The sequence below is a fragment of the Lacerta agilis genome, chromosome 10, assembly GCF_009819535.1.
Source record: "Lacerta agilis isolate rLacAgi1 chromosome 10, rLacAgi1.pri, whole genome shotgun sequence".
NCBI classification, from domain to species: Eukaryota; Metazoa; Chordata; class Lepidosauria; order Squamata; family Lacertidae; genus Lacerta; species Lacerta agilis.
Genome location: NC_046321.1, coordinates 32,411,089 through 32,437,286, shown reverse-complemented (window position 1 = coordinate 32,437,286; position 26,198 = coordinate 32,411,089). Strand labels below are relative to the sequence as shown.

The 26,198-nt window shown below is 43.0% G+C and overlaps 1 protein-coding gene across 2 annotated transcripts; it reads left to right on the top strand.

Moving 5' to 3' along the window:
* Positions 1-425: 425 nt before the first annotated feature.
* On the top strand, positions 426-24,270 carry GAS2L3 (growth arrest specific 2 like 3). Of its 2 annotated transcripts, none has more exons than XM_033161911.1 (9): positions 426-563; positions 7,400-7,432; positions 8,221-8,389; positions 10,114-10,232; positions 12,360-12,501; positions 19,846-19,909; positions 20,842-20,980; positions 21,579-21,686; positions 22,768-24,270. In XM_033161911.1, exons 2-9 carry the CDS (start codon positions 7,415-7,417, stop codon positions 24,172-24,174), a joined length of 2,166 nt encoding a protein of 721 aa, XP_033017802.1. In that variant the 5' UTR covers positions 426-563; positions 7,400-7,414; the 3' UTR covers positions 24,175-24,270. The 2 variants fall into 2 exon arrangements, with proteins under 2 accessions (XP_033017802.1, XP_033017803.1); XM_033161912.1 differs by having other exon boundaries at positions 426-567.
* Positions 24,271-26,198: the final 1,928 nt, after the last annotated feature.

Below are 26,198 nucleotides of genomic sequence, written 5' to 3'. Positions count from 1 at the left end.
CACATCCTCCTGGAACAGTAATCGGCACATACCTATGTACATTTATCACATGACATGTAACAAGTCACATAGGTGTTAACACGCTTCCTTGCAATGTGCTTCGCCTGCCTGGTTCCGCCTGGAGCCTAGGAGAGAAGGCATCACCAGGCAGCACCTCTCTGGTTCCAGAGTCGAGAGCGGCCCGTACCTGCGAAAAGCACCGCGACGAAGCGTCTTTCCTCGCCCCAGCTGGCTCCGGCGGAAGCTTCACAGCGGCTGCGGCAGCAGCAGCGACCGCCGCCCGAGGAGGAGCAGGGCAGGGGCGGCTGCGGGGCTGGACTGGAGAGCGCGCACCGGCGCCCCCGGGAGGCCGCAGACTGGAACTGCCCGGCTCGCCTCGGCTCTTCCTCCTCGCGGCCCTCGGCTCCTCCTCGCCTCGCCTGATTGGGCCTTTCGAACTGTGCGGGCGGACGGAGGCGAGTGAATCAGCGCGCGCCGCAGCAGCGAAGGGGTCGCCGCCGCCGCAATCACAGCGTGCCTGGCAGACGATGTAGGGGGAGCCCGACGCGGGGGGCTGTTGCCGTGTGAGTGAGTAACCTTCCCCGTGTCCTGTCCTTCGAGGGGATTCGTGCTTTCCTTCTGGCTGCAAGCTCAGCCTTTGCCCGGGGAGTGCGCAGGCAGCCGGTGGACAGTTGCAATGATCACATGCTGCGGGCAAGGGCTGTGTGACTAGGTTGCTCTGCTTCACGCAGGCATTGCCTTTGAGGCATGAGCTTGAGGAGAGCGGCTTTCCTTTCCCCCTTTCTTCCTCAGACAGCGAGGGTTTTAAAAAGATTGCTTTCTCTGGCTACCTAGTAAGGATGCTGGGTTGTTTACATTGTATTAGGGAAACAAAACACCAGCGCTTTGGATGGGCGTTACAGTGCTACAGATGCAGTTTGTCTTCAAGAATGTAGAACGGAGAACGTGAAAAATAGTTATTATGAGAGGGGGGGGGGGAGTAATGCAGAGCAGTCCAAAGGTTTTAGGGCCAATTCTGAGTTGGAAGACAATACTGGCATGCATAAGTGTGGGATAGGCCCTCTCAATTCAGTAATGTTTGTGGCTGTCTGTCCTTTATCCTGCCTCCTGTCCTTAACAGGCCTGGGAGTATGCAGGTTTTGCCAGGCCTTGTGGCAGGTTAGTTTACTAAAGATTTTTGACCAAGTGTAACTTCCCCCCCAAGTAGCAGTACTGTGTCTAAGAAAGTTCATACAGTTGCAGGGTATGTAGCTGATGCGTAGCTTTGCATGTGTGATTGTATGCAGCGCATGCAATTCCCAAAATATGAATCAGATTTTTAGAATCACAAAACCCGATGGTGTCCTTCAAAACAAGGCTATATCTTTGGCAGTCTTAAAGCTATCTGCACAACATGGAACAGTTCCTAGGCATACTAATATTTGAATAATGAGCCTTCCAATGAACCTTTAGGGATCTTTCAAAGTAGGCTCTTCAGCTGTATGGCTGCAAACATAATATTTGTCTTCCAGCATGAAAAACAGACCTCAATAGTCTCGATCAGCAGCTTTGTGTTCAGTAGAGTTAGGTTTGATTTCCAGTGTAATACCTTCCAAACAGCATGTTATTCTATGTAGGTTTGATTTGATTAATTTCCATACTGCTTAATATGTTAAAAATATCTTAAGCAGTGTACAGAAAATGGAATCAATAATACACAATTTGAACAAAATATTTCAAAAATGCACAGTTATATATGTTTATACAAAGTTACTAATATATCAATCAATATCCATTTATTTTCCTTCTGACGCACCCTCCCTCTCAGCCAGAAACAGGCCAAAACAAACTCTCAGCTCACCCACAAAAGTCTCACAATGAGAAGAGTTCCTGGAAATAGCAGACATCACCCTAGTCTCTCACTCTAGACTTGCTTTTCATGGACAGACAGACAGACCCATGGTGGATGGTACTTCCTCAGGCTGCCCACAACTCTGTCCCATTCAGCTGCATTCTCCACACCCATTTGTGGGCAGCCTGAGGAAGTACCATTCCTATCCTCAAACAGCTGGTTTGTTGAGTTTCCCAGGGGGTCCAGAGGATAGGAAAAGGACCCCCTTCAACTCACAGCTCTATCTTCACCCCATGTCCTCTCCTCCTCTTCCTCCAGCTTACTTCCTTCTTGCAACTATAAGCATGCCTACTTCCAAGTAAGATTCCAGTGGAACCAATGGAAACACATTTTGCATCCTTATCTGGGTTCTGGGGACGTTCCATAAAAGCTGTGGAAAGTTAATATTCCATGGCTTGTCCATGGGCAATCTGATGTGGTCTGAGGTTTGCTACAGCATATCTGGCCACAGTATGTGTTTTAAGTGTGGTTTGCACTTCTGAAAATTTTCACACCAACAAATGATAAGGAGGATCAAGAGCAGCACTGGGGAATTGGTTGGGGTAAATGTATAGGATTTGGACTGAGTTATGCTGGTGGTTAGGTGTATATGAAAAGGGAAAAACACTTTGCTAGCTTTGTCTGTGATGAAATACCCTAAATATCTCTTTAACCTTTAGGCATGGGTGGTTTCCACATTTGATTCTGAAGTATTGTGTAAAACTGTAAAAGATAAATCATTGCAACATAATAAGCTGCTGCTGTTGCTGATTTGTCCAAAGCATTGTTGACTTACATGGGTTGTAACACAAGACTCTCAAGTTGTGCTCAGTAACAGAAGTGGGTTGGGCTCTAAGTATTTAAGGCTGCAATCCTTTCTTACTCCTAGACCTAGATACAGTGGGATTTACTTCCGAGTAAACATGCATTGGATTGCAGTGTTAGAGACAAGCTTTTGTACCATCTCCTATTCTGGCCTTTGCAGTTATTTGAGAACAGAGGGCTTTGTGTTATATTTCATCTATGTGCTAAGTAGAACTGAGCATGTCTTTCCAGAAGTTTATCAAAGCTCAGCATTTATTAGTGTTAGGAAACTAGTGAGTATCTGGATTCAGACTTTCCGCTCTTGAAATGTGTTGTCTGTGGGGCTGCCTTTGGAAACTGTAGTTAATACAGAAAATGGCAGCTGAATTGCTAACTGGGAATAGATGTTAAGCTCATAGTACACCTGTATGATGCCAGCTGCACTGACCCTAGTCTATTTCTGGGCACATTAAGAAGTGCTGGTGTTGACCTTTAAAGCCCCTGGTGGGTATTTGAAGCCCCTGTGCATGCCCATGCCAGCAGAAGCAAGATAGGTGCCTACCACTGAAGAGACTCAGTGATGGCGCTCCAGTTGGGGTATGTTCCAAAGAGGTTTGCCTGGTGCTTACCTTCCTGTCCTCTCCTGAGTCTTTTGGATGCAGTTTCAATCCTACTAACAGCTTCATGCTTTTGATTTTTGTGGCTTGTGTGTGTGTGTGTGTGTGTTTAATTGTTTTATTTGTTTGGTAAACTGCCCAGCTTCCTGCCAACCTAACAGTTCGAAAGCACACCAGTGCAAGTAGATAAATAGGTACCGCTCTGGCGGGAAGGTAAACGGCGTTTCCATGCGCTGCCCTGGTTTTGGTGTTCCGTTGCGCCAGAAGCGGCTTAGTCATGCTGGCCACATGACCTGGAAAAACTGTCTGCGGAAGCGGACAAATGCCGGCTCCCTTGGCCTGAAAAGCGAGATGAGCGCCGCAACCCCAGAGTCATTCACGACTGGACTTAACTGTCAGGGGTCCTTTACCTTTACCTTTTTTAACTGCCCTGCTATATAATTTTGGGGTGGTATTACAATGCTTACAATATTTTATTTGTTTGATTATGTATTCTCTGGAAACTTTCATAACGCTCTTAAGAACAGAGGTAAAATGCCCAACTAATAGCCACTGAATTAATGCCCAGTGCCTGAACTCATTGTGAGCTACTTGCTAATTCAGAAGTGGTGTTGGAATGATAAGCTGCAGCGAATGGTGGCTTTAACTGCTAATAACTTATGGTCCTAGTGGATGAGGGACATGGATACTGAATGCTTTTGGTGAGTCAGCATTTGAAAGACATACATAATCCAAAGTGGGTCAGCTGATACCTGTCATCGGGCCAGATGTGTGGGTGAGAAGCAAGCTTCTGCATTGCACATATCACTTCTTCAGGCAGGAATTTGAAGTAGTAGTGGCAGTATGTATGTGAGTCAGATGGACCTCTGTGAGTGACTCAGGCCACATACTTCCTTTCCTCAAGCATAAATCGGCTTAATCTCCAGTTTCTTGAATTGTGGTCACTTTTGAGGAAGAGTATAACTGTTTGAATTTTTTCTTCTCTTCCACAGGAAGGAGGAGATGTCTGGCCTCAGGATAGCCTGCCCACTTTCTTTAAAGAATTCCAATAGGCTTGATGCAATTGCATCATGGTTTATGCTATGATTCTGCAGTTGTGGCTGGTGTACTGCACTTAGCTGGCCCGTGAGTAATTCACTTCTTTAGTTAGTTAGTTAATTTTGTTTTCTTTTTGTTTACCCCCTTATTCCACTTTTTAAGATTGTCTTCCAAATGGGCTCGCATTAATTTTAAACAAAAATGAGAGGCCGAGCTTGTCCTTAAGTTTACACACTTAAAAAAAAATTGAGTATACTCAAAAAAGGTAGAGAAGTAATATCAGCTTCACAATGCCAGAGGGTGGACCAGGGCAGTGTGCAATTTTATTCCTTTCTTTGGTCCTAGGACAAACTGGAGTTTGAGTTGAGTGTGTTCTTTCTAATAAAAAGGGGAGAGCAAGTGCCTCTCTTTGGCCATGGACTTCCCTTTGCCATGATATTCTTCCTGGGTGGAAGGCAGTATGATTGCCCAATAGCTCTCGGTCCCTTTGATGGTGGGAGATGCCAGAATGTGCTTCCTTTCAGATTGCTGGTCCCATTTATGGTGTGAAGATCCCCATTCATGGCTGGTGTGTATGTGTCAAGAGAAAACCCACAACAGCACGCAGGGAATGGAGAAGTATGATGGTTCTGTCTGGCAGTGTTTTCTTTCTCATTCCTTATTAGAATGTTTCCTCATTTCCTTAAGCTACAATTCATATTCATATGCAAACTGATTTGAGGCAACTAGGATATATATGAAGAAGGGAGGAGGACAGAAGGGCAGAAGGTAGCCTGCAAGCTCATTGCTTGTTCCCAATCCCCTAAACCAGGGGTCCCCAAACTAAGGCCCAGGAGCCGGATGTGGCCCAATCGCCTTCTAAATCCGGCCCGCGGATGGTCCGGGAATCAGCGTGTTTTTACATGAATAAAATGTGTCCTTTTATTTAAAATGCATCTCTGGGTTATTTGTGGGGCATAGGAATTTGTTCATTATTTTTTTCAAAATATATTCCAGCCCCACACAAGGTCTGAGGGATAGTGGACCAACCCCCTGCTGAAAAAGTTTGCTGACCCCTGCCCTCAACCATGGTTTGGAGGATCAGGAATATGATGTCTGAATAGAAGCTCTGATTATATCTCTAGAGTGCCTGAGCAGCAAGAATCCCGCTTCTAGTTGACAACATATGGCCAATTCAGTGATGACATTTTAATAAGACTTCTATGACAGATGTGGTGTTAGCCAGTGAACTGTTGTGAAAGAACTCGACATTTTTTTTGAAATGCCCATGCCCCCCCCCTCCAAAGATAAGTTTTGTGAGGCATTCCTGAAAAATGAAGATTCTGGACATTCTTCCAATGTTCATTTGTGAATATTTCATTTTATTCAGGCGCCGAGTGTGCCCTCCAAATTAGGCTGTCCTTTGTTCTTACTCTGGCGATTGGCATGTTAAGGCCCTTGTCTGATTGTATGGGGCTCCTTATTTTAATGAGGGCAAGCCTCTTTGCTTGCTGCTCCTGCCATATTTTCCCCCTTCTAAAAAGTCAATGAACTCTCTCAGGCTTGTAGCTAGGACAAAGGGCTTTTTATGCTAGATGAAATTTATTCCCTGTGACCAGCTTGTGGGAAGCATAATACATTCATTAGTAATGCTCTGCTTTTCATATTCTGCCCTCTTTCGTATGGTGCAGAGAAGAGAAATATCAACAGGAAGGGGGCATGTGCTATTAACATCCAAGAGAGAAGTAGTGGAACTTCTGCACTGAAAGATATGATTAGTTCAGGATATAGCTGTGCTCTCAAACTGACTATGGCTCGAAACCCAAATCAACCTCTGACTTAGTCCTAAATCTGGAGTATAAGCAAGGTTGGTATTGCAAAGAATTAAAATGAGAGGTGATACTCCTCATCAGTAGTATATGGATTTTTGTTTTAATTAATTTGCTAGCAAGGGTTTTTAGTGTATATGTTTTTAGCACTATTTTGTCCTTTTCTTTTCTTTCCTTATGCTTAAAATACATCCCCCTGGGCTCTTCTGAGGAAGGAGAAATAAATAAAATGACATGATGATTCTGCAGCTTGATGTGAAGGAAAATTTAGAATAGAAACACGTTTGTGTTCTAAACATTATAATCCAGTTGGCAATCCTAAGAACTATGGTTTGCCCCCCCCCCCCAGTGCAAGAGTTTTATGCAAGCTGAATAATGATGTTATTTCAATCGTGTTCCCTTAAACTTTGTTTCAAGATCAAAGTTCTGTCACCTTCCTGTAAGAGACTTACTGGCCTGGTTTGGACAATCTTTCCTGGGTTCCTGAGCCATGATTTAGAAAGATCATCCAAACCGGGCCATTTAAAACATTTCTGCATTCCTTAAATGTGTGCTCGAGCCTTCCCCAATCTGGTAGCCTTCAGATGTTCTTGGGTTATAATTCCCTTCATCTCTGACCATTAGCAATGCTTGTTGAGGCTGATGGGAGTTTTAATCCAAAATGCCTGGAGAGTTTCAGGTTCAGCAAAGCTGATGTACACTCTTGCTGCTAAACTGATTTTATTATTTTCTCTGTTGCAATTTTCTATTACTGTAATTTTTTTTTATGATGGTGCACTTTAATATCCTTTAATATCATTTATTATTTATTTCTGCCTAGTGATTGCATGTAATTGGGTGGCTTATATAAATATAATTAATGTTTCTGAGTCTTTTTATTAGTTTTCCTTGTTTGTAGTTATTGCCATTTTTGCAATCGGCTTTTGAAACTTTTGCAGTCATGTAGGAGGAGAGAATTGCTCCAAACCAGTTTCCTATCCCCTCTTTTGCACTCTGTCTCACGATGTCTTGAGGATCCCTGACCTCCCAGAGAGGCTGTGAGGGATTGCAATTGGCTGCAGGGAGAGAATGGATTATAAACTTTCTGTCCATGAAGGATTTTCAGGTTAACTTATCTTAGGATCTATGTATGTATCATATGAGACTCATAACATCTTTTCTCATAGCAGTTAATAACACTACATTTGTAGGTGCTAGGTGTGACTCCAATATAAAATAGCCTGTGAGCTTTAATTTAACGTGTCTCCTCTTTCCATTCCTAGGAAAGTACAATCGTCATGCAGCCTGCAGTTCAGGTAGGCACAGTGAATTACTGACGTCTTTATTATCATTTCCATACCTTAACCAAGTCAAAAAATATGTTTCTGAAGAAAGACCTGTGACGATTTACAGCAGAATCCTGTGCATGCCTACTCAGGAGTAGGTCCTATCGAGCTCAGTGCTCCTGGAAACTGGGAATAGAATTGCCAACCAAATGTGCCAAATTTATGTATTGTAATAATTTGCTGTTTATTTTACTCGCTGTTCTTTTAAAATGAAAATTCAAAGTTTGGAATCCAGGCTGCTTGCCTGTCGTGGACCATACATAAAACCAGCATCTCTGGTGTTCAATAAGGCTATTCTAAAACAAACGTGAAGCGTTTGGGTAATAGATTAGATAATGTCATTACAGTGGTACCTCGGGTTACGCACTTAATTGGTTCCGGGTCGCTGTACGTAACCCGAAAAGTACGTAACCCGAAAAATTTGGTTTGCACATGCGCAAACCGAAAAAACCGCTTCTGCGTATGTGCAGACCGCGAAAACATGTCTGCACATGCGCAAATTGTGCGTGCTTTGGGTTGCGCTTCCGGGTTAGCAGAGTTCGTAACCCGAAAAGTATGCAACCCGAAGTGTATGTAACCCGAGGTACGACTGTACTGACTTAATACTACTTTTGTGCCTTTTTTTGGAAAGGGCTTAATAATGTTTAGCAATAATGTTCAACCGTTACAACTCACAGCCTGTATTGCAGGTTGCAGCCTACTGTATATTTCAAAGTGTAGCCAAGTTGTCTTGTTTAGCTGTTGATGTCTCCCATTAGGTGTGGTTTGGAGAGGATCCCCCTCTAAGTCCACGAAGTCCGCTGACTCCAAGGCATGGCCCAGGCTTGGCAGATGTTTTGCTCTACGACCAGTGGATATCTGTCCGACATGAGGCAACTCTGGTTCCTATGCAGGAGGACCTGTCCATCTGGCTCTCTGGCTTGTTGGGTACAGTATTAGGAATATTTGTCTGTTTGGAAGAGGCACTGCCCTAATTATTGTTGTCCTTGAGCCCCGTTCAGGGATCTGTCTCCTACATTCATTCATTCATTCATTCAGGAATATGTATAAACTGCTTAATCAAAGTGCTCCCTATTCTGCCTAAGAACTATAAGAGCTGTATGTAATAAAATTGCAGGTAAAAACACAGCTAAAATGCTCAAAACTCTCTCTCTCTCTGTGTGTGTATAAAGATATGTAAAATATTCAGCATTAAAACACAGTTAAAATAAAACTAATGAAGGTAACTATGGCAGACCAACACGGCTACCCACCTGTAACTAAATTTTAAAACTAATAGAGGTAACTAAATGCCTGGGTTGGCTTGCTGAAATAAAAAAATGTTTTTAACAGAAGTCTAAAACTAAATACAGTCGTACCTTGGATCCCGAACGCCTTGCAAGCCAAATGTTTTGGCTCCTGAATGCCAAAGTGAGTGTTCCGGTTTGCGAACGTTCTTTGGGACCCGAACGTCTGACGCGGCTTCCAATCGGCTGCAGAAGCTTCCTGCAGCCAATTGGAAGCCACGCCTTGGTTTACAAACATTTTGGAAGTTGAACGGACTTCCAGAACGGATTCCGTTTGACGTCTGAGGTACCACTGTATATTGAGGGTGGTTACCTAATGTCAATAGGAGTTTCAGAGCACAGCCGCTGCCACAGTAAAAGATGGACTCTGAGTAAATGAGGGTTGAAGAAGAGAGTGCGGACGTGTTAGCCCCCCTCTCCTGAGTCCCATCCCACTTTCCACATGCTGGAAGGCAAGCATCTGAAGTGCAGGTCTTGCTGCATGCTTGGAGCCTCTCTGCAAAACCCCTGCTGCAGATGTTTGCCTTCCAATGCCTGGCAGGCAGTGGGGACGCAATGAAGGGCAGCAATCTTAGTAAGCACATTCCTGCTCTCTTCTCATGTGATTTGAATTGTGTGAGGAGAAGAATGTCTGCTTTGGGCTAAAGTTTAGCACAAAAAAGTCAGAACCATTACCGTACCCAAGGAATTGCAGGCACCTCTTCCTGTTCAAGGTACTCCCCCCACCCACCCCGGGTCTCTTTTTCTCTTTCATTTGCTAAGAGCATATAATAACGCCTTGCCACAATCTTTTTAAATGTTTGCATGTTTCAAAAAGCACTGACTAGTCGAACCAGTCGGTGAATTACCATTATGCAACCTGTAGCCCATAATATAGGTTGCAATTCAAATGATTGCTTTAAAATACAGGAGCACAATCATATGCAATAAAATGAAGAATATGAATGAAGTCTACAATGCTGTGATTTCTAATGTGTTGAGTAAGGTAATTTATCGCTTGGTTTAGGATGCCACATGGTTTTTCTACAACCTTCCACAGCTTCTGTTATTCTGCTGGCTCTGCCACATATAACATCTTCCTGGCTAGCTGTGTGCCTCTGACTTCCTCAACTTGCTGTCTTCCATATGTTTTGGACTACAACTCCCATCATCCCCAGCTGCTGGGCAAGGCTGGCATGAAATGTTTGAAGTGGGTTTGAAGATTCAGCTGGAATTGGTCAAAAGCTGATGAAACACACACACAAAAAGGAGCATTGTGGAAGTTATTCTCCTGTGAAAATGGGCTGCGTTTATGACTATGCATGTCTGAGTTGTCTGTTCAGGTTTATTACTCACTACTCTAATGAAAAAGTGGCTCTTTTACAGGGGTAGAACTTACAGCCGACCAATTGTTGGAAGATCTTGATAACGGCGTGTTGCTGTGCTTGTTGGTTGGAGTCATTCAAAGCACAGTAAAGGATATTTGTGACCCAAATAATTTAAGGGTAAGTACGGCATTCATCGCAGCTTATAAAAACGTAGAAGTGAGATTTTCTACAAATTAATTTCACTGAGATTATGTCTGCTCGGCTTCACATGGAGGATGTAGCATGCAAACTGAAAGTATACGTTTACCTTGTTAAGATGCAGCTGTGGTAGCACCAGAAGGTGCTTTTGCATCAGCAGTGATAGCATGTAGCCAGATGTGCTTGTGCTCCTGGTTCAGATGCTGCTTTTTCCACATGAATGCGGGCAAGTGCAAGACCAAGAGTGTTCTCATGTATGGAACTTCAAATCCAAAGCTTAAGGCTATTGTACTTCTGACGAGATCTCATTTTCAGGTAATGCATTCGGGACATTGGCCCCTGGAGTCCATCTTTTATGCTCCGCCCAGGAGGATCAGGATCATGTTGTTGCCTTGGCAACATGTCATGGCAAGCATGTATGTCATAGAAAATAAAAAATACAGAAAATGACACTGGAGACCAGACAAGGGTATTGCAGGAACCCTTGTCCATTGCGGAGTGGGGGGGGGGAAGGGAAGGGGTTGTTTATGAAGCACAGGATACACAGAGACAGTTTGAATCACTTCCCACCTTGGGCTCCTTTCAGGGGGGAGGGTGGTATATAAATCTAACAAATAAGTAAACAAATATTTACACATTTCAGGTGCACCCCCTTTCCTCTTGAGCAGTACAGGTGCAATGGGCTGTTGAAAGGTACAAATGCAGGATAGTAGGAAGACAGGTGGTGGTTTAGTTACGGGCTGTGTGGCATAAAAGCCGTAGGGTGAAGTATAGTGGCAAGAAGCTCTGGAAACAAAAGTGCTACAGGTGATACATGCGAAAACACATGTAAGCCTTCTGTAACTGGAGAGGCAGGCAATTCCTCATAAGTATGTGGGAGGAGAAGGGATGGATGTGAGATGAAGGCAGTACTGAGCAGCCCAGGGCTGTGCTGGAACCAGTGGGGCCAGATTATAGGGGGTGGAAATGATCAGCCCCCAATTTGGTTATCTGTTTGATTATTTATGATGCTTCGGAACAGATAAAGGGCGAGACTTTGATTTTTATGCCGCTATGAAAGGGGAAAGATAATTTGGAATATTTAAAAAAACCACATTAAAAAAACCATAGTGCTCTGAAATAGTTTATGCATTGGATTTCATTAGAAATATTAGTGAATCATATGTTAAGTCGCCTGACAACCTTCTTCTACATTTAGATTGCTGGAGCATTATTTTGTATACCCTCGGGGCTTTGTCCTGATTTCTTTTCATGTGATACTCCATTCTGTATTTTGCTGATAAGATATTTTTAAACCATCTTTCAAATCCTGTTTTCAGCAGAGCAAGTAGCAAGTCAGTTAGGTATGGGTGGGCTCCCCTTTTTTGAGGAAAGTGTTTCTGACAACTAAAGGCTAACCTCCACAAACCTTGATACATGGTCTATTTAATCCTGTTTCAGCCAAGTCCTCAACAGTGCCAGTCAAAACCATTTCCATCACTGGTAATACGTACCCAACAAGATTAGTTTCCATTGCAGTTCTCTTCCTTGGAAAGCAATCTAAAAGTGCTCACAAAACCTCTCTTCCTGTGACCACCACCCAGATGTTATGCATTGTGTTGGATCCAGGTTACTTTAGTTGCACTTTCATTTCATTGAAATCAGCAGGGCTTCTATCCAGTAGCACTGATTTCAGTTAGACTAAAAGAGCAACTAAGAGCAATCCTATACACCAGAAGCTGGTGTAGTGCAAGATTTTGTCCTTCCCCCAGAATATCCTCTTTTTTTTTGGTTTACAGCAGCTTAAGAACCACCAGACTTGGTTCAGCTAGCTGAGGGATAAGCTGGTGTATCTGCAGCTGAGCTCAGGATGAGGGGGTTAAGCTGGTTTAGCTGGCTGTGTCAGGAACCTCTCAGCAAAGCCAGAGATCGGCTGGATCCTAACCCTGCTCATCTCTGTGCATCTTCCTGTAGCCATGCTGCCAAAATTAATCTGGATCTAACCTGCTGTGTATGTAGATGTAAGGACTTTGCGATGGTATAAAAATGAATTTTCCCCCAAGCCTTCCGATGGTTACAGATAAAGATGTGTACAACCGTTCTACACAACCATTTTCCTCTTTCCAGGATTTCCCTTTGAGAAAAGTCCCCTGTAAGAAAGATGCGCCTTCGGGATCCTTCTTTGCTAGAGATAACACTGCCAACTTTCTCAAATGGTGTCGCTGCATTGGCGTGGATGAGACTTACCTCTTCGAATCTGAAGGCTTAGGTAAATATCGCCTAATGAGGTCTCAGACTTATTTTAGCACAGTCCCATGAAATGACATGACCATTAATTTCTCAGGCAGGTTGTTGCTGTGGCTTCTAGCTAAAAGGGGGAGAACTGTTCATAAGAAATGGTTCCTATGAGTGTGTTCCAGAGTTCTTTGATTATGAAACAGCTGGTGCACATGCCTCTGTAAAAGACGAGAGTTAAGGTGTAATCAATGCATGCTTCAATACAAAGCAAAATAGCCTTATGGAAAGAGAGCCAGGGTACCAGATATATCATGTAGAGAAAGAGGAGGACTTCCTTCCTTGTTGCTTTTGGGGATAACAGAGTGGATCCTAGAATAGCTTTCAAGCCAGCTGCAGAACAAAAACATATTAATAGTTTTGAAACTAAGCTGTACAAATTTACTGAGGGTGTTGTATCATGCTCTTCTATGGAACCAGGACTCATTTGTTCAAGATGTTGGGATTTCCTTCCCCAGCATTCGGGAGACTTCAATATGGTTCTTTGTCTTATTAATGCTCTGATACGCATTGATTATGGTTCAACATATCCTGGAACACTTTCAGATTCTGGGTGGAGTCAGCAAGCAGTGAGTTGCGATGTTGAGGTCTTTTGCCACATTCACCATGACAGCAACTGTGGCCGCTCTTCTTATGAACTACTACATGTGACTCTGCTATCACTGGTGACATTGGATGGTGCTAAGAAACGTTTTTTTGGGGTGTGTGGAAATTTGGGTGTGCTTTATTTGCATTTTTGGGTGTTTTTAAAGAACTATACTTGGAAACTATACTAGGAGGGAAGCAAGCTTTTTCTAAGTCAATAATGCTCAATGGTTGGTTGGTTGGTAGGTTTTCTCTTTCAGCTTGCTTTTATTTTTTTTACCTTGGAATCCTGCACTGGGGCTTCACCACTCAAACCTACCCACCCCACATCAACATCAACATGCAAAGTACCAGCAGAGCTTTTGTGAGATTTGGGGGCTCTGTTGGACTCCAATCCCATCTAGAAAGAGAAAAAGGTGATATAGAAGGCTGGTGTTCTAACAACAGTGGTAGATAGCTCCCCAGAGGGGCTGGCATTGCCCTATAAAAACTCCACAGAATGGCTATAGAAGCTTCAGGTGTTACAAAGTGACAGGGACATAGCCCCCCCCCCCCGGCTATTAGTGCTGAGCAAATACCTTCTCTGAAAAGACAGGGATTCCCGCTGTCAAACTCTAGCATTTCTTAATGTCTTGGGAAGGGTTGCAGAATGCAGACCCTGGCCTTTGATGCGAAGAGAAGGGACTTGCAGAGAAAGGGGCAGCCGTAACAGGAGTTAACAGTACCTGTTTGTCCAAGGAAAATCTTCCTCTTGATCCAGGTCACACTTTCCCAAAGCTTCCCATAGCCACTCTGGCCCCTGGGTCACATGCATCAGCTCTCTGGGTGTGCATAAGTAAGTATGATCATAATATGAGTGATCTTCAACCAGGATTTAGGAACCTGTGGTCATACTGCTGTTGTTGGACTCCCATTAGCCCAAGCTAGCATGGCCAGTGAGTTGTAGTTCAAGAACAGATGGATGCTGTAGGTAGTACAGGGTGATATAATTTCATGTTTAGGAGCTTTCTATGTTCCTGATTCTAACATCTGGAAAAAAGAAGGTAGCATGTTGCCATGCCAGGATTTTTTACTTGTTCTCTTTCCATGCATACTGTACCTATTTTACTGATGGATCTCTGAATGGTGCAGATGTGATTTTTCAGGAAGTGGGTGCAAATAACTGGATGCAATTGAGTTCCTCTCTTAAAGGCAGATATGCCCTAAATGCCAGCTAGGAGCCTGTCTCTGTTTCAGTTTTCTTTATAAAGTGCTTCAAGTACATGACTGCTAAAAGTAGTCAGCCAGTTTAAGGATTCTGCAGCGTCAACAATTTGTGAGTAATTGACATTTTGCATCAGAAGCAAGAGCTTTGGATTTTACTGCCCTACACTTCTCATTCTAACTAGATGGATATGAAAATGTAAACTTTCAGGCAAGTTCAGGATTGCCACCTTCAAAACACTTCCAACTTAAAATGGTTTTGTACCTGGAGGGTTACACTATCTGCCTCTAGTTTCAGACTGGACTTTGTAACCAGCAGCTGCCAGACCAGGTTTTACCTGATGGAGCAAAATCTCTTGACTGCTCATAAAGAAGAGTAGCTCAAAACAGAATTGGTTAATTAAGGTTTTGGTATTGTTCTTTTAAAATAAAATAGATGCACACCCGCCTAAGTCCCAGCCCTGCAGAAGGAGTGCTACTTAAGTTGTTGTGAAATTGCTTGTGCTTGTTGAAACACAACCTTTAAATATGTTTGCTGCATACATTTAGAAACCAAACATCACCACCACCTAGGACTGACTGGTTGCGATATGCTTAGTAATTTTAGTTTATAAATGCTGATTTTGCATTTCAGGCAACTTAATTGACGGTGGCAAGTGTTCTGTTTTTTTAAAAAAAATCCCACCAACTTTAGCTAAAGCATACTTCTAGGAAACTGTATATCTTTGTTCCAGGTGTGGCCAAAGTGGAGCCCTCCAGATACAATTAGACTAAGTACCCACCATCCCCCCCTTCATGGATCACTGCCTTGTCGTGGCGAAGGGGCTTGAATTACTCAGGAAGCTATGGACAGGTCAAGATGGACAGGTCATAGTGGAGAGTTTGGACCAAACGTGATCCACCTGGAGTAGGAACTGGCAAGCCACTCCAGTATCCCTGCCAAGAAAACTCCATGGACAAAGACAACAGGCATATAAAAGATATGACGCTGGAAGATGAGCCCCTCAGGTCGGAAGGCGTCCAACATGCTACTGGGGAAGAGCGGAGGACAAGTACAAGTAGATCCAGAGCTGATGAAGCGGCTGGGCCAAAGCCGAAAGGACGCACAGTTGCTGATATGCCTGGAAGCGAAACGAAGCGAAAGGAAAGTCCAATGCTGTAAAGAAAAGTATTGCATAGGAACCTGGAATGTAAGAACCATGAACCTTGGAAAGCTGGATGTGGTAAAAAATGAGATGGCAAGAATAAACATTGACATCCTAGGCATCAGTGAACTAAAATGGACAGGAATGGGCGAATTCAGTTCGGATGACTATCATATCTACTACTGTGGGCAGGAATCCCGTAAAAGAAATGGAGTGGCCCTCATAGTCAACAAAAGAGTGGCGAAAGCTGTACTGGGATGCAATTTCAAAAATGATAGAATGATCTCGATACGAATCCAAGGCAGACCTTTTAACATCACAGTAATACAAGTTTATGCACCAACTACCAGTGCTGAAGAAACTGAAATTGATCAATTCTATGAAGACTTACAACACCTTATAGAAATGACACCAAAGAAGGATGTTCTTCTCATTATAGGGGATTGGAATGCTAAAGTAGGGAGTCAAGAGATAAAAGGAACAACTGGCAAGTTTGGCCTTGGAGTTCAAAATGAAGCAGGGCAAAGGCTAATAGAGTTCTGTCAAGAGAACAAGCTGGTCATCACAAACACTCTTTTCCAACAACACAAGAGACGACTCTACACATGGACATCACCAGATGGGCAACATCGAAATCAGATTGATTATATTCTCTGCAGCCAAAGATGGAGAAGCTCTATACACTCAGCAAAAACAAGACCTGGAGCTGACTGTGGCTCAGATCATCAGCTTCTTATAGCAAAATTCCAGCTTAAACTGAAGAAAGTAGGAAAAACCACTGGGCCAGTAAGATACAATCTAAATCAAATTCCTTATGAATACACAGTTGAAGTGAAGAACAGGTTTAAGGATTTAGATTTGGTGGATAGAGTGCCTGAAGAACTGTGGATGGAGGCTCGTAACATTATACAGGAGACAGCAACGAAAACCATCCCAATGAAAAAGAAATGCAAGAAAGCAAAGTGGCTGTCCAATGAGGCCTTACAAATAGCGGGGGAGAGAAGGCAAGCAAAATGCGAGGGAGATCGTGAAAGATACAGGAAATTGAATGCAGATTTCCAAAGAATAGCAAGGAGAGACAAGAGGGCCTTTCTAAACGAGCAATGCAAAGAAATAGAGGAAAATAACAGAATGGGAAAAACCAGAGATTTATTCAAGAAAATTGGAGATATGAAAGGAACATTTCGTACAAAGATTACCACAATCAAGGACAAAAGTGGAAAGGACCTAACAGAAGCAGAAGACATCAAGAAGAGGTGGCAAGAATACACAGAGGAATTATACCAGAAAGATATGGAGGTCTCATACACCCCAGGTAATGTGGTTGCTGACCTTGAGCCAGACATCCTGGAGAGTGAAGTCAAATGGGCCTTAGAAAGCCTCGCTAACAACAAGGCCAGTGGAAGTGATGATATTCCAGCTGAACTATTTAAAATTTTAAAAGATGATGCTGTTAAGGTGCTACACTCAATATGCCAGCAAATTTGGAAAACTCAGCAGTGGCCAGAGGATTGGAGAAGATCAGTCTACATCCCAATCCCAAAGAAGGGCAGTGCCAAAGAATGCTCCAACCACCGCACAATTGCACTCATTTCACACGCTAGCAAGGTTATGCTTAAAATTCTACAAGGCAGGCTTAAGCAGTATGTGGACCGAGAACTCCCAGAAGTGCAAGCTGGATTTCGAAGGGGCAGAGGAACCAGAGACCAAATTGCAAACATGCGCTGGATTATGGAGAAAGCTAGAGAGTTCCAGAAAAACATCTACTTCTGCTTCATTGACTACGCAAAAGCATTTGACTGTGTCGACCACAGCAAACTATGGCAAGTTCTTAAAGAAATGGGAGTGCCGGATCACCTCATTTGTCTCCTGTTAAATCTTTATGTGGGACAAGAAGCTACAGTTAGAACTGGATATGGAACAACTGATTGGTTCAAAATTGGGAAAGGAGTACGACAAGGCTGTATATTGTCTCCCTGCTTATTTAACTTATATGCAGAATTCATCATGCGAAAGGCTGGACTGGATGAATCCCAAACCGGAATTAAGATTGCCGGAAAAAATATCAACAACCTCAGATATGCTGATGATACTACCCTGATGGCAGAAAGTGAGGAGGAATTAAAGAACCTTTTAATGAGGGTGAAAGAGGAGAGCGCTAAATATGGTCTGAAGCTCAACATCAAAAAAAACTAAGATCATGGCCACTGGTCCCATCACCTCCTGGCAAATAGAAGGGGAAGAAATGGAGGCAGTGAGAGATTTCACTTTCTTGGGTTCCATGATCACTGCAGATGGTGACAGCAGTCACGAAATTAGAAGACGCCTGCTTCTTGGGAGAAAAGCAATGACAAACCTAGACAACATCTTAAAAAGCAAAGACATCACCTTGCCGACAAAGGTCCGTATAGTTAAAGCTATGGTTTTCCCAGTAGTAATGTATGGAAGTGAGAGCTGGACCATAAAGAAGGCTGATCGCCGAAGAATTGATGCTTTTGAATTATGGTGCTGGAGGAGACTCTTGAGAGTCCCATGGACTGCAAGAAGATCAAACCTATCCATTCTCAAAGAAATCAGCCCTGAGTACTCACTAGAAGGACAGATCCTGAAGTTGAGGCTCCAGTACTTTGGCCACCTCATGAGAAGAGAAGACTCCCTAGAAAAGACCCTGATGTTGGGAAAGATGGAGGGCACAAGGAGAAGGGGACGACAGAGGATGAGATGGTTGGACAGTGTTCTCGAAGCTACTAACATGAGTTTGGCCAAACTGCGGGAGGCAGTGAAGGATAGGCGTGCCTGGCGTGCTCTGGTCCATGGGGTCACGAAGAGTCGGACACGACTGAACGACTGAACACAAACCCACCATCCCTGACCATTGATGATAGAAGTTTGGAGGCACCACAGTGGTTACCTCTACTTTCAGAGTCACCATTTAATTCCCCCCCCCTTCTTCCATCAAGCATCACTCAGTAGCAAAATCAGAGATCATATTGGGTAAGATGACTTCATAAATAATGCAATAATATGTCTAATAAAGAATAATTTCATTTTCATCTAGGTATAATGGAGTTGGCAACATTTATAATTGGAATCAGTCACACCATATTGCATCGTGTATGTAGCTCAGAGTATTTGGGAAGCTGCTGACTAGTTAACACAGTAGCTGGCTTCATGGCATAAATGCATGCTTTGTATGCTCTTGGCAAATAGCCTCCTTGGAGGGACGAAATTCCTCTTAGCCTTCTGTGCCCTTTTGCATTCAAGCATATTTGGAAATAAGGAGTGGCTGTTTTGTTTGGACACTGGATTCCCTTGCGCAAGCATATAGTGCTGGCTTGCCACCCAATTTCCTTTGCATTTGAACAATGCAGGAACCTTAATAATTTCTACACTGCCACTCCATCCAAGGATGACAACACGGTGATAATGATATTAAATTTGTATACTGGCCTTCATCTGAAGATCCCAGGACGGTGGTTCACAACAGGAAAATACAAAATGAGAAGAGAGTCTGTATCTGATTTAGAACCCGAGGAAACTTGAATTGTGGTGTCTGTTTTTTGTTGATGTCTTTTTTTTTCTTCACACATCTGTATCTGGCATCTTTCCAGATCCCTTGACAGGTTCCTACAGTTTGAATTTCGGGGCGGGGGGGGGGGGGGGCGGTTGGAGGATTTTCATTGAGAAGTAAGTCCAGAAATGTTATTGCTAAGCAAAGTGTTATATTGGCACAGCTGTTGTTGGTGCCCTGGAGAACAAAGCTATAGGAGTAATAATTCAGAATTTGGGTATTAGATTAATCATCCGCATCATCTCCTTCCACATCCATGTCTCAAGGTGATATACAAAATACAACAGAAACAGCTAAAAACACAGAAGATAACAGAAAGTTAGTTTTAAAACAATACCAAATACAGTATATTCTGGCGTATAAGACTACTTTTTAATCCAGGAAAATCTTCTCAAAAGTCGGGAGTCGTCTTATACGCCGGGTGGAAAATCTGTGGTTGAGTATATCTCAAACTCTATATTTTAACTGGAAAAGTTGGGGGTCGTCTTATACGCCCAGTCGTCTTATACGCCGCAATATACGGTAGATGCCCACGGCAGAGACCTATCCACCCAGCTGAGAAAGCCTATTGAAACAAAAATATATTCAATTGTTTCTGGAAAGTGCAAATGGTGGGTGACTTTCCTATTATGACTTGTCTTCTGTTGCACAAAACAAGGGCAGCCGCACTAAAAGTCGTCCTCTGAGTTACTTATTCTTCTTTTGTCTTGCATGCAAGTTATTTCTAGTCTGCAGTTGATTTTTTACCCTTAAATAAAAATTAACTTACCATGAAATAAGGCAAAACATTAAGTTTTCAAAATTCTCTTCACAGTTCTGCATAAGGATCCCAGACAAGTGTACCTTTGTCTACTGGAAATCGGACGCATCGTATCAAGGTATGTATTCATTGCAGTTTTCTAGATAGCGTATGTAACGTAGAGCAAACCTTGAGAAACCTTAAATTAAGGGTAGCCACTGTGGTGCTTTCCAGATGTTGTTGAACTACAACTTGTTGTGGCCACTTGTTATGGATGATAGGAATTGTAGGCCAGCTACAACTATGTTGGTTACCCTTCATTTAAATGGTTTCTCAAGGTTTTCTTCAGAGATCCAGCCACTTTATGCCTCCTTGACACTCAGGGAAAGAAAGCCTACCAAATTTTAATTTAGTATGAGTAGTTCAGCAAGTCATGGCTAGAAGGGGCAGTGTTCTCTCATTGGATTGGGCAGCATAAATCAAAATGGCAGAATTAGATTCTGCAGGCAGTGGAAGGTTTTTTTGGTTTTGAAATCAAAGATGGCATTGTTGTCAAGTCCCAGCAAAGGGGGCACACCATCAGGGATAGCACTGACATCCCAGTTTGATTCTTCAGTCCCACTCTCCCAGCTTCCAGTTCTCCTGCTTTCAAGCTCTGATGTGTTCATGTGGAACAGGCATAGGCAGACTTGGCCCTCCAGGTGTTTTGAGACTACAATTCCCATCATCCCTGACCACTGGTCCTGTTAGCTAGGGATGATGGGAGTTGTACTCCAAAAACATCTGGAGGCTCGAGTTTGCCTATGCCTGATGTAGAAAATTGTTTCCAGGCAAATATATGTTCTGAGAGTCTGGCTCTGCAGCTTATATGATAGAACCATTGGAGAGCACTTCCTACATTTCTCAGGAAGTCAAACCTATGTTTTAGATACTTCACAGCCTGCTGTATATGCACTTAGACATGCTAGAGACATGTAATAGCTATACGCTATTTTTCATTTCCTTGTTTCAGAATTTTATTTAACCTAAATGCAGTACCCTTTCCTCCCACCCCTCCTTTCCTTTTTCTAGATATGGAGTTGAACCACCTGTATTAGTAAAACTGGAGAAGGAGATTGAATTGGAAGAGACCTTATTAATGTCCTCTGATCCTGTTGCTCCTGTCGTCACTCCCAAGTCTTGTTGTCAACATGGAGAATTACATGAAGCAGTAAGTATTGCTTGCATTTTGTCCCATGAAGTTTTAGCTTGCTTTGGTGAATTACCTTGTCTTGTGTGCTCCTCTGAATATGCATTTAAAAGGAGCTCCATTTGAAAATGAGCTTCATCTTTGTAATCTCATCGGGTTGTATCCAATTTAAGTCGTACTCAGAGTAGAGTCATAAAAATCTACTTGATGTCCCCCACCCAGTAGGATTTAAGCAGCCTAAATGCACAGGATTGCCATCTGATAAGTGCAATCCTGTGATTCTTTACTGAGAAGTAAGTCCGACATTGCTTCAGTGGAGCTCTTTTCCAGGTAAGACTGGCTGCAATCTTCGTAATAAACATCCAACTAAGTAGGAAAGGAAATTTGATTGCAATGCAGGAAGAAGAAAATGCATTTGTTGCAACAACTAAAAGTGCTCTTTATTTCCGCTGAAATTGTGTGAACTTATTATCAGCTTGGCAGTTTTGAGGAAGAAGGATGAGATCTTCACATTGGCTTTCAGTGATGTCGTTCTTGTAGCAAAGCAGGAAGTTCACATACATTATTATTTTGTAAAGATATTAGGCAGAAATTAACAAGAAATACTTGTACAAAATAGGTTAAGCACATTGCTGAAGATCCTCCTTGCAGCTGCTCCCACAGGTTTTCAATTGAGTACCTGTCTGAAGGACGCTACAGGTTGGGAGACAAAATACTCTTCATACGTGTAAGTTCAATTTCTCAAAATGGTTTCTCTTGCTTTGGAATAGGCTGTCTAATTTGAGCCGGGCATAGCCCACATCCCCACAGATAGTAATTCAGTCTCATGAATGGAGACATCATCCTGGTGAAGTTACTTCCTCAATTTCCTTGCCTGTTTGGAAGACTGTCCCTAGCACTCTGCAAGCATTCAGCCTGAACACACAAGAGCAGATTTTTTTTGTAGGAGCAAGAGACTCATGCACCAGCCCTCCCCCCAGTGCCCAGTGTACCCATGTGAGGAAGGTCTAAGTGTATTTGACTGGTAACGCAGGGGGTCTGATCATGAGGAATCTCCGGACAGTGCCCTTCAGACATTCATACCAAGCACAAGAAGGTTGGTAGCAGAGGGGAAGGGTCGAGCATGCTCAAGGATCTTGGGGGCAGAGGCTGGTGCATGCACTCCTGGCCCCTTTAGCACCATTCCTAGAATCATAGACTTGGCACTCCAAGGGTCATCTAGTCAAACCCCCTGCAATGTAGGAACCATAGCTAAATAATCTCTGGGAGATGGCCATTCAATCTCAGTTTAAAAATTTCTAATGAAGCAGAGTCCACCACCTTCCAAGGTACTCCATTTCACCGCCAAGCATCTTTTGCCATCAAAAAGTTATTCCACAGACTTTGTTGGAATCTCTCTTCTAGTAGATTGAATCCATTGGTTTGGGTTCTTCACTCTGGAGCAGCAGAAAACAAGCTTGCTCCATCTTCCATGCAGTATTTTTCATATTCAGCCTGAATGCCTGGCTCAGTAATGCTAGGGAATGCTTGATCAATAAGTCCCTCTGCTTTCTGCTGTGGTTGTTAGCAGCTTGCATTCCTCTGTCCTCTTGGTCTGCACTTGTTTAATGTTTTTAGGATTTGTGTGGTGGTCTTCAGGGACAGCTGGAGATCATTCTGTAATATATGTAGAAAGCTGGTAAATGGGAAACTATGATAGAATCCCAGAGGGCGGATTAAGGCCCCTCAGAGATCCTTCTAAGCCTAATATACTGCAGTACAAAAGGGCAGATATCTTATTCTTTACTCTTTCTCCCTTCTTCTGCTAGATGTTACATGGCAAGCATGTGATGGTACGTGTTGGTGGAGGTTGGGATACTCTTCAAGGCTTTCTACTCAAGTACGACCCTTGCCGGGTGCTGCAGTTTGCAACGTTAGAGCAGAAAATCTTGGCGTTTCAAAAAGGTGCTTCCAATGAGACTGTTCCTGATTCATCTGCTAGAGCACCACAGCCTCCACTCATGAATCCCATATCTGCAGTGGATACGTATCAGAAACAGAATTCAAAGCCCTGTACTCCTGTTTCAGATACAAAAACTCCACATGTAACTAACAGAAAACAGGCGGCAGCCAAGTTTCCACAATCAGGTGGTCTTTCTTTCCCCAAAGTAACAACGTGTACGTCTTCTACAAGCCAGCTTGGACCAGGGCACAGCAAGTCAAAAGGCTTAGTAGTGAATAACAATATGCCATCTTCCAAATCTTCAGCAGCTGCATCAAAAAAATCAGCACCTCCTTCTCATAAATTAACTTCGGTTTCAAAAGTTGGGCAACCTGTAAGTAAAGGTTCCGCCTCCTCTTCCTTGTTGAGAACTGCTGTAACTTCAAATTCGCTTCAGAAGCGTGTCTTGTCGCCAGCCAAACTTGCACATTCCCAGAATTCTCCAGCTGTTTCGGATCCTGCCCTTTTTTGTTCGGCGAGTAAGCTTTCTGAGCTACCTGGAACAAAAGCTAAAAGAGTGGCTGTGGAACAAGATTTCGATTCTCCTAATAGCAGAGCTCGGCTTGATGCTGCAGCCAAAGCTAAGCCTCTTTCGAAAACCTTAGCAAGACCTACAAGGCCAGCTGACAGAAATCCGCGCGTCCCGAAGCCGACTTTGTCTCGACAGCCTTCTGCAAAACCAGTTCCCAAAATCGCCATCCAGACATTACCCGCGCAATCCCAGTCACCCAGAGGGATGCCAGAAATTAACCAGGCGGCCAAAAACATCAAACCTGCTGTTAGCCCTGCTTTGGTTACAGATGGTAAATCAACACAGCTGGTGTCTTCATTGGGATCGAGGGGTAAAAATGCAGCCTCATCTATTAACAACCAGACACCTGTCAAAAATGTTCAGGTCCAAAATAGCACAGCGAGAACTCCGGTAGGATCCAGTGTGCCAAAACATCCCGAGCGTACCCCACTGTCCGTGATGCGCCTTCCCCAAAAATCAACCAAAGTCGAAACCAGGAAAAAGGCTATGCAAAGTGCTAACAGAGGTCAATCAGCAGTTAAATCCTCTCAGAATGAGAAAAACCTTCATCCAGCCACTAAGAATCCTCTTTCAAAAGTTAAGACTACCGCTGCAACTACTAAGGGGACACCTGGGAGCTTAAAGGACCCAACACTGAAGACTAAGCAAGATGATAATTATTTTGTTATGAGTGGAAATAAGAAACTCAAAAAGTTAAAATAACTAAGGGTATTAACTGTCGATGTTGCCTGCTCTTCCTGTAGCTACTTCATTCAAGTGAAAAATGTTTAAATAACAATATGGTAATCAAGATATTAACTCCCTTGTCTATAGATGATGATGTTTGATAAGCTCTGCTGATCGGCTAAGAGTGTTCACCAGAACTTATACCAGTCTTCTCTAATGCAGTAGTACATTGATCTCTATAGGGCATCTTACTTTAGTCTGCATTCTATGCATCTTTAGTACAATTCTGGCATTCATGTTTGATGTGACAAAGTGTTCGTTTCTCATGACAGATATTTCTGAATGGATCCCATGTGCCACCTAGTATTTTTTCTTACCAGGGAAAAACAATAAGGAGCAGGATCCTTTATAGGAGCCTGTATTAGTGGGCACCGGAAGGTACATTTATCAGGAATGTGTACAATCTGATGACATTAGCCCTTTTAGGAGAAGCTCTTGTGCATTGATTCAGAACTTTGTCTGAAGATGCTTTTTTGTCAAAAGTGGAATTGGGAAATTGAGCCTTGTTGTATCTAAACACTAATTTCAGTAAGAATAAGATGTGAGTTAAGGTGTTTTTTTTTTTAAAAAAAACAAACTAGGTAGAAGTAGCCAACGTGTGAGTAGCTTTATATTGGGGAGAGATCAGAGTTGTTATTAGTAGTAGTTTGGCTGATCTTGAATGCTGAGCAGAAATGGTTAGTTAGCCTTAGGGCATATCCCATGCTACAGCTCTGTTCTGCGATGGACTTCCATACGCACAACAGACCTTCCTTCTCCTCTCCTGTCCCCTCCAGCTCCCCTCTCAAAATCTACTCTGGTGGGTTGGGAGAGTGTCCAGAGCAGAGGGTTTTTTTTTTGGGGGGGGGGAGAATGGCAGGAACAGAAGAAACAGAAGTTCTGCTGGGGCAGTGGAACTACACATGTGAAGCACTGGATACAACCCTTAATTTCTAAGGGGTATTTATTCTAATTTAAAAGCTCTTATGCAAGTCCCATTTAAGCGTTCAATACAACTAAGATCCCTAAGAACACTAAAAATTTCTGCCTTAAAACATAACTTCAGTGCCTTAGCACATGATGTGCTCTGTTGTATCACAAGATATTTTAAATATTTGGGTTCAGACGTGTACCCTGGTTTATTCATGTGGGCTGAATTCAAGCCTGTGCTGATCTCAGCAGGGCTTAAGCAAATGAAACTCTGGGTCTGATTGCACAGGAACAATTTAATGAACGCTGGTGCTTTGTAACTCTTCTGCGTGTCAGTCTTTCTGAGGCGAGTGGAGCTTGTGCAGCCTCAGTGCTTAATGGATTGCATGCTTAAAATGCATTAGCCAAACCTCCCTATGGGAGGGAGAACACCCCGTAGAATTATAGGAAATATGCTTGTGTCTGCAGAAGTGGGCGAGCAACCTTCAGATAATATGATTTACATCTGTAAGCACAATTCAAATGCCTTTCAAATAAGCTGCCTACGTGGTTTTTTAAATATTTATATTGCACATTACTTCATGCTAGCTACATAATTCATTCCTTGTTGCATTTAATACAGCATAACCTGCCATATGCAGCAAACTTTGGAGCGGAAGTAGCTCGATCTAAGTGTCTTCAGTAAAAAGCTGTACATTCTCAAGCAAGATGGTGTTGATTAACTGCATGTGTATACCAGCTTGTATACACCCGTACTTCCTAAAGCAATATTTTTTAGACATTTACCTTTTTTCAAAAAAAACCCAACAACTTCGCAGTTCCTTCTCCATAGACTTTTTTTTTCTTCCAAAAGTAGGAGTCAGGAAAAGCACTTTCTCACAATACTGTCTGCATGTTGCACTACTGAATATCAAAACATGTCTTTAATTGCAACGTACATTGCGAACCCAGGTGAAATCGATCTTGAGATAATGGATTCTGCCCAAAATCACAAATTGGTAAACCATTATTGACTGAAGTGGAAATACCGGTAAGCAGCCACGCACGCACACACACACACACACACACACACACACACACCGCTCTTCACA